This window comes from Fragaria vesca, linkage group LG2, assembly GCF_000184155.1.
Source record: "Fragaria vesca subsp. vesca linkage group LG2, FraVesHawaii_1.0, whole genome shotgun sequence".
NCBI lineage: Eukaryota > Viridiplantae > Streptophyta > Magnoliopsida > Rosales > Rosaceae > Fragaria > Fragaria vesca.
In genome coordinates this window covers 29,489,076-29,498,602 of record NC_020492.1, presented here as the reverse complement: position 1 = coordinate 29,498,602, position 9,527 = coordinate 29,489,076, and the positions used below count along the sequence as shown (strand labels likewise).

Here is a 9,527-nt window from a genome sequence, read left to right as displayed (position 1 = left end):
TATAAATGGGTATTTTCCCTATAATCATTCGTTTTTTCTTGTATAATGAAAAATTAAGGAAACTCTAAACAAATAAAGGAAAGTTTTAACAAACAAAAAAACCTCTATAAAGTAATAAATATTCATTTATCGATAAATAAATAAATTATTTATCTATTAATATTTATTCATTTATTAATAATATAATAATCTCTCTAAAGTAATAATTTTTCATGGTCCCCGGCCAACATTATTTATTTATAGAGGTTTTATTGTATAGTCGGCATACAATAACTTCTTTAACCTAAGGCGCATCAAAATTTTCTACAAATGAGTTTATATCATACTGGTAACTACGGAAAACTGTTACTCTCACCCACACACACATATATAGTTTTTGGTCTCTATCTCTTTTCGATTCATTCATTCATTTTTATTGGACTTAAGAGAAAGGTGGAGTCCTCGACCACCTTGGGAAATTGGATTGAGCAATTTTGGTTCGACGAATATCAAGATTGGTTGGGGGAGTAAGGGAATTAATAAGACAAATGTATGTTATCTACAAAATGGTTACTTAATTATGGTAAAAGTCAATCTTATCTTCAAAATTATGTGTTAACACTACCACAGAAACTGCATCACACAACGGCAAAAAACCACGTCTGACTGTCTCGCATACCGTTGTCTGATGTATTGTAAAAACATCGTCTGATTGCTATCAACAGATGTCGACATATGTCGACAACCATGGGATGTCAACATATGTCGACAGCGTATCAACAGATTTTGTGTCTTGTGAGGGCATCTCCAACAAAGAGCTTCAAACCCACATCCATAGTCAAAACCCATTATTTTTAATCTCCAACCATCAAACCTATACCCATATATGAGTTTCCTTCTACCCAATTGACCTAAAGTGAGTCGACCTCCAAGGAGGAAACTCATATCTCTTGGCGTGAGACCCACGTCTTGCAAGTGCACGTGAAGGTAGGAGGAAGCATTGATTTAACATGCCAGCTTTTGGGTTTCATTCGTACACGTGGAAAACGACAAAAAAATGGGCTGGAAAGTGGGGACGCGCTGTACACGCGTTGGTTGCGTCAGATAAGTGGGTGCAGATCAGAATAACGGATGGCTGAGATTTAGTTTTGTTTAAAATGGAAGGTCTAGATTAATTCATTTCCAAATAGAATAAATTCATATATAATTAGTGAATTTCTAATCTGACGGTTCTAAATATTTGATAGATTAAATTCGACGGCTAATAATTAAAAGATCACATTTTCAACGGAAATCACTTTGAAAAATAGGGAAAAAAATTGTTTTTAATTTTAATTAGGTCAGCATATTATATAAAATTATTATATATGATTTATATATAATTCATTTGTTGTTCAATAATTATATGAAATGATTAAAATTTGGGTATGGGTATGGGTTTAGATAAATGGTTGGATATCAAATATGAGTTTAAATAGTAATAGGTTTAGGTGAGTCAAAAAATGAGTTTGGGTAGGGTTGTTGGAGATGCCCTGACATACACTCACATCACGCTTTTTATGTGTAACAGTCGTGTGATCATTAGTCATACCACGGTTGTTATTATAACTATATTATAATATGGACTCACAAGTCGTTTTTACGCTTATAGCCTTTCCAAACCATTTGCTGCATATGATAGAAAAGTGACTTCTGATATTATCATTGCAAATCAAAAATTGCTAAATTGAAGCCAATTCAAACCACGTTTTTTATTTTTTTCATTTGTTGTCTGATTCAGTGCAATCGATACAAGAAATGTATATAAATCGAAAATGACCATATGAACAGTACCTATATGGATTTAGGTTAAATAATATATATATTATATTTTCAAAAGAAAAATCACTTAAGAAACTCCAAAGACTACCATTGTATCCACAAAAGAAGGAGCACAGATTTAAGAAACTCTGACACCAAAATACATCCTGCAATGTATCTAATTACATTCAAACGACCCAAAACATATTTTCAACCTAGCTATATATATTGCACTTCAGAGCTTGAGCAGATCTTTAAACAGCTTAATCAATCATGTACCAGCTAACTCCTCACGCACCTCATCAATCTTGACTTGCTCATAAGGATATGGTTTCTTAGTCCTAGAATCTCACTGTAATAGTTTAAAACAACATGTCACTTTACTGTAACAGTTTAAAATAACATGTCACTTTAGAACTTGATTGACATTAAACTTGAGAACTTGCAAACAATGGAGTTGAAAATAAAAGATTTTGGATACCTTATTTGCAAATGACATCTCTCTATTTAAGACAATATCTCTTATGTATCTCATCACATAATAGCCGCATGATTCAATGTCGTCTTGTTCTAGGATACCTTGAAGAAGTAGACACACACACCATCAGTCCACAACGTAGGTATATTTTCATACTAATAATTATCAAAAGCAAAATAAATAGAAAATATACTCCCATGTTTTTCCAATTAACCTTTCTGCGTCATTTCTTGTTGTGGTCAGAGTTAAAATTTAATATGACACTATAAGTATGTATTAACACACCAACATTAGACACCATAACTAACATATATACGAAGTCAGCCTTGATTTGGGCCTCAATGTCCTAAATAAACATAACAATATCAAAACTTCCAGTGAGCAACTTACTTGTTCATAATTTCTTTCCATTGTCCTGAAACAGTGCGTCTTTTCAATAGATCCATGTAATAGACAATCTCGTTGTCCGGATCAACCACAGTTAACACCCAATGAGAACTACATATTCATAGACGATATCCATGCACAAGTCTGGTTTAATCATATGAATGACACAAATGTTTAATCATATGAATGACACATACATTTTAAGTAGTAAAAGTACTTGTTTTATCTTCTTTAAGGAGTTGAAGGGGACGCTTCTTGTCACGGCTCTCTCAAAAACTTAAGAAGCTTTTCAACCTGCGAAAACAAAGGAATCACCATCATAAACCAAACTAATTTCTTAAGGGATAGTTCTTATAACCTAAAGTTAACATGCTGTATCCTAACTCAGACTTAGAACTTCAAAATACATGACAATATGCACTCTGTGTACAATTCTTTATTCAAATGGCCTTAATTGTACATAGTCCCAAATTAAAGCACAATTTCATCTATCCAATTATGAATAACAAGCACAACCACCATTTCACCAATCAGATTTTAAACAAATTAACCAACATGAGCACCAATTTAACACGGAACACATAAATAACATGCATAATCCTAGGCATATAAGCAATACACAACTTAAAAACACAAAACTCAAAGATAAAACCCTGCAAGCATTAACCAAAAATAAAATAACCAGAATTACATACTAAAACTTTTCTGTATGAAAATCTTACAACACAAACAATATGAAAAAGTATTTGAATTTTGGAGTTCCAATAGGCACCGAAAAATACCTCTTCCAAGTGAAATAATTGAAGAGAAAAGACGTAGGAAATTCTTGAGCTCTTTGTGAGATTACAGCTAACGAAATCAAAACGTACTATATCTTTTTTCTGAGAAATGCAATTGTTAAAGAGAAATACAATGAAGATGAAAAAGAAGATGCCCATATGCAAAATAAGACCTCGAGATTGGCCAATAGTAATAGAGCAATAAGCCAATAATCCAGATGTGAAGACGAATATATATGCCTTGATATAAATCTAGTTATATACTGAGACCACCCAAAACTAACAAGGAGCTGCACCAACTTATATTTCACAAGCCATTTGATGATCGATTTAATGGAATGATTTAATCAATGAAATTCAATGCATTTTCAATTTTGATATGGAACCAGTTCACAAAGGCTGTTAATTTCATCCATCATACAACTTTAACTCACAAGATTCTAGTCTACAGAGCTAAAGCACACAGCTCTAAAAAAAAATATGAAAAAATTATGGTCTGTAAGAAAAATAGGTGATAGGTGGGAATTATGGGTGAAATTTTGAAACCGAAAAAACCAAGCCGAAAACCAAACTGAAACGGGAAAAACCAAACCAAATTAAGAAAAACCAAACCGAACCTAATTAGTTTGGTTTGGCTTTTGGTTTCGGCCCTTGAAAAATCGAACCAAAAAACCGAATCCATCTAAAACGACGTCGTTTTTTGTCTTTATTTTATTATTAAATATTTGATTTGAAAAATATGATTTTAAGTTTTATGTTCTATATAATTATATGTTTATCTTTTCTAATATTTTGCTTTTTATTTTCGTTTTATGTACATATATAAATGTTTTAGGTGTCGTGTATGCGAAGTATAGAGAGTGATATGTTACCTCTAAAATTGAAGACCTCATTCTTGCGAGCTTTAGATGATGGACTCTAATATTTAATTTATTTTTTCTTCTTTAATTTATGATTTTTAAACTTTAAAATTCGGAATCTATTTGGATGGACTTTAAACTATGGAGTCTATATTTTGTGTTCAAGATGACTTTAGAAGTTTTAAAATTATGGTTTCATGGTGTGCTAGTGTGGTCAATTCCCAATACTTTCGATATTATTGAGTATTAAACTTTCAAAATATCTATTTGATTTATAAATTGTTGGTTTGTTAGAGAATCATTGTTATAAATTTTATTGATATATTATATGTGCTTATAAAAACAAGTAATAGAAGAAAAAAAAAACCTAAAGTACGATAATTTTTTACTACGCTAAAATCATACAACTTTTAAGAAAAAACATTTTTAAAAAAGAAGAAGAAAAATCAAAACTGAACCGGACCACGGTTTTGTTTAATTTCTGGTTCAATATCTCAAAAAATATCAAACTAAATCAAACCAAATTTTTATTCAAATTGATTTCCGATTTTAAATGAAAACCGAACCAAACAAAACCGAACCCACCCTCGGTGGGAATGTGATACATATAAATCTAATAATGTTAATTTACCAATTTCCAACCCTAAAACCCGCCGACCCTGATGCTCAAAATATTTGCCGCCACCAAAAGCAGAGGCAGAGAGGGTGAGCAAGGATGAATCGGTTGAGCTTGGATCAGGTGCTCAAGGACAACAACACTCGCGACCCCAACTCCATTTCTTCTCTCGTCCTCACTCACCGTGCTCTCTCCGATGTACGACTCCTCGTCTTCTCTCTCCTTCACGAATCTCTCTCCGTTCTGATATATGTACTTCTGGTACAATTGGCTAGGTCTCGTGCTTGGGCGAGCTCAAGAACTTGGAGAGGCTCGATCTCAGCTCCAACACCCTCACTTCGCTCGAGGTAACTAACTCGCTCGTTGTGTGATTTGTTTCTGTTTTCTGATTTGTGCTAAAATTTGTTGTTGTGTGATTCAGGGGTTGAAGTCATGCGTCAATTTGAAGTGGCTATGCGTTTCGCAGAACAAGCTGCAAAGCCTCAAGGGAATTGAAGGACTTTCTAAGCTCACTGTAAGCACTATACATTTCCTCTTCCTAGTTTGTTTTTTTTTTTTTTTTTTTTCGTAGTAACAAGTAGATATTATTAGAAGTAGTGGATTGTATAGCATGGAATAGTTTACATTGCTCACCCAATTGCGAGTTTATGAAATTTTAAACATGTATCTTTGTGCTTATATGGTAGAGAGCTATACGCTATGGTTTTGATTTTGCGTGTGCTGCCATTTGTTAGAAATAGCAATGTTAGACTATTAAGTATACTAAATTGTTGTATGTATGGTACGTGCCATTTTGCAGTGTAAGAGTGAGTATCCAGGGCCCTAGTTCACATGGGTCTTTAATTCAAAAGTATATCTTGTTATGGCTTACATGTGGAAGAACCCCTAAGATGAAAAAGTGTGTTTGATACAAAAGTTGTATGGGTATTATAGTTAAAGAACGGTGTAAAGAATCTATAAGGTTAAAATAATGCATCAAATCAGTCTCTCGGAGCCATATTTGTGGCTTTGATAGTCTGTGTGTGTGTGATCTAATTCTTGTGACTGTAAACATGTTGCAGCGTTAAAAATTTACAACCATGTATTTAGCATGTACACCGTCAAGGTTAGTTTGGTGAAGTGCAGTAAATCAAACGTGTGGAACTATTTCAAGTTTTCAACATCTTCCGTTCCTCAATTTAAATGATTTGATGTTCTATATGGGTCTGAGTCTTACAAGTAGATTAGATTATAACAAAAAAAATCCTTCAAATGTGGCTCGAAATGAATTGTGCTTCAACCCACCGACCTACTTCGTGTACTTGTCAAAAGTTTCATATATACTCAAGATCCACAGTCATCTATATTCCTCCTGGTTTATGAGAAGGATCAGTTGACAGTAAGGGTTTTTTCTGTAGTGCTTCCATAGGAAACTTTCTCAGAAGTGCCGTTTTCAGAGGCAAATAAAACTTCTTATCAAACACCAAGTGCTTTTTTCATATTTACTTGGAAGCGCCTCCTGAGAACGCACCTGATAGGTACTTCTCCAAGAAGCACTACAAGTGCTATAAAGGGAAAGTATGTTTCACTTCTGTCAAATGCAATAAAAATCACTTCTTTTATTAAATCTTCTCTTGTGGAAACTAAAAGCATTGCCAAACAGATTCTAAAGAATGGCAGATATTTAAGGACGTGTAAGGATAGACATGCGAAGTTGTATTGAATAATGAAATTTGTGATTACAATCATATTAGTAGATGGTATGTTTAGAAATTACTGTTTTGATCTGGAACAGGATATTGAGTTTCCCAGGCTTGATTTCCCTGTCTAGGGAACAAATGGGGAGCTGGAGTCTATTGAGGAACATTATAGTATTGAGTGCTTTTTCCATGTCCTGGGATCTGTGCTTTACTGCTTTGCATTAGCGGCTATGGCTCCTGCTGTTCTTATATATCTGTTAGCGGTTGTGAATCGAGTATTGGTTTCTTTTGTGTTCCGGATGTTGTCATCTTTTTGAATTGTTCTCTTCTTTTCAGATAAAATCATCAAATCTTCCGAAAAAGAAAAAATATTAACAAAAAAAAAAACTGTCAAACCGAAAAAAGAAAACCAAACAATAAGCAACTCTCAGCATCTGCAAAACTTCCATTTTTGGGAGCAGTATAAGGTGGCCCCTAAGGGCTTCTTACCTTTTTATTTGTCTACTTCCTTGAAACACTGTCTTAGACAGCTCTTAACCTGCACCTGAACTTGTATATTTTATCGTTGGCCATATGTTTGCTTGCGTTTCTTTGTCCCTTATTTAATTTCTGTAAACATTAAATCCATATTGCCATCTACAGTCACTTTGTTTCATCTTTGAATCAGGTGTTAAATGCAGGCAAGAATAAGCTCACAGTGATGGATGAGGTCAAGTCAATTGTGAGTTTGCGCGCATTAATTTTAAATGGTGAGTTTTTATTTGAAAATCTTGAGAATAATACAGGAATGAGTAGGCAACAATTATAACGGATAAACACACACATTATGAAACTCGTAGTATTAGTGAAACAGTAAGAGGGGGATCTTCTAAGGGAATACCTAAATCATATTAGAATAGTAAGGCACATTAGAGGTCTCTGATCATAGTTTGTCAAGTACTTTCCACACCAATATAATATTTTCTGTTGTAAACAGTTTTGCCGAGTTTAACTCAAATATAATGAGAATACTAGGCATGGACGTATACGGTCAAATTTTAGTAACTGACCATTTTCCACAACAAGGTTTACTAAAATTAGATTCGCCAAGTCAGTTGTAGAACAAATATTGTTAGCTAGAAAATGCATGTACATATAGGCCCATTCTGAAGCTGACATATACAATGAGGACCTTGCAATGTAAGCAATGAGGTGTCAACGTCAGCTTCTGATTTCCTCGTGCTATTTGTATATTGTATTTCTAGCTATTGACCATTGAGACCCTTTTGCACGATGATTGCTGAGGTGTGTCTAACCACATAGTAACCCATGTTGAACTATTGTGGTTCCAAGTACACAATATGCATTAATGTACAATACGTTTGATTGCGGAATTTATCACTAAATACACGTAAATAGACTTATTAGTCAGCTTGGTATACACTGTTGGGTTATTCTCTGGTACTGATACCTTGAGCTTCAGAACCAATGGTCATCAAACATGGTATCAAAGCATTTTTCGCAGGAGGTCCATAATTCAGGTCCTCCAGTGCCCGAAACTGTCTGTATGCATTGTGTTAGCTCAGCATGTGAGGGTGGATAGTTATGTTGCTGTACATTTCTATACCATTTCCGAATAGCTTATGCTTTTGGGCCGGTTGTTGTCTAACAAAACTAACCACCTCAGCATGCTGACATGGTAATATGTTCTGAGAGTCACCACACTTATTTTTCGTTTCTGTTGACATGGTGACTTATATTGATGAAAAATACAAAAGCATTGAACTTATGATTGATTTAAGAGTGTGTGCATAACTAATCATCTCTTAAACTGTAAGCAACTTAGGTTTTCAGATATATTTTAGAATTCCCACTACAGAGGAGTATCATATCCTCTTCAAAAGACACGGCCCAAAAAATCCATGGGCAATTATTGAAGTTATGTTGCGTCAACTCTAATTAGCATGGAGCATCTGACAAGTTATTTTGCCTTGAGATTACTATTACTCGGTAGGTTATGGAGACACTAGTGGCTCATGCCCTTAGGGTTTGGAACCTTGCTGTTTTCTTGTTCGTTTCACTGCGCTTGGAAAATTCTTTCTTCTTTATGGTGCGATACTACTAACTCGCTAATTTTAATTATGTGCCTATCCATTTGCATTAGCTCTGTCATATTTCTCTATTTCTATTTCTGCTTGTATTTTCCGAACTGCTACTAACTTGTTTTGATTTCTTGGTTTTTAGACAATGAGATTGCTTCAATTTGCAGACTTGAACAGATGAAAGAGTTGAACACTCTTGGTATGATTTCTAAGCCTAATTAAGTTCATGAGTTACATTAATGGACTTGTAGTTTCAATTATGATCCCACTTGTAGTTTTCCTCTGTTTTTGATGTACTACATTGTTTCTTTGTTTTTATTTATTAATTTAGTTGAGATTGTTAGTTAGTTAGTGGATCCTCAATTCTTCTTCTAAATATTCTCTAATAGTATCAACTATATAGGAGAAGTTGGTGTGATTGGCTTGGAAGTCTTCCAGGCTTATCCCCTTTGACATCCTAAAAGATACAAAAGGTCTTCAAGTAGTTATACTGGTGCCAATCCATAGTGACCAACAGTAAAATTTTGTCCACCTAAAAACTTGTAGTCAAGGGATCCTTTCAAAGACCTCCTTCCTAGTTTTATGTAGGGCCACATGAGGGAGGCAGGAGCTTGGCTTTACCTGGCGGCCGACAGTCTAATTTGTTGGGGTACCGAGAAGCATATTTGTTTGTTTGTTTATTTACCTTTAATTCCATTTGAGGGTAAGATTCTGGCAATGTCAAGAATATATATTGACATGAATCACATGAAAAAAGGACAGTATATTGCAGTTTCATCATATGTTTTAGCATTGATACATAGAGTTTTGATTTGGGAAACATCAGTTGCTATTTACCTCTTGAATCTTGTATTTTTTTTTTTTTTTT

At 34.1% G+C, this 9,527-nt stretch overlaps 1 protein-coding gene across 1 annotated transcript in view; it reads left to right on the top strand.

The window, feature by feature from the left end:
* The first annotated feature begins 4,937 nt into the window (after positions 1 to 4,937).
* LOC101290834 (protein phosphatase 1 regulatory subunit SDS22-like) overlaps positions 4,938 to 9,527 on the top strand; it is a 6,310-nt gene continuing 1,720 nt past the window's right edge. Inside the window, 5 exon segments of the mRNA XM_004291646.1 lie at positions 4,938 to 5,097; positions 5,175 to 5,246; positions 5,321 to 5,413; positions 7,246 to 7,327; positions 8,802 to 8,889. Coding sequence (XP_004291694.1) covers positions 4,999 to 5,097; positions 5,175 to 5,246; positions 5,321 to 5,413; positions 7,246 to 7,327; positions 8,802 to 8,889 — 434 coding nt within the window. The 5' untranslated portion in view covers positions 4,938 to 4,998.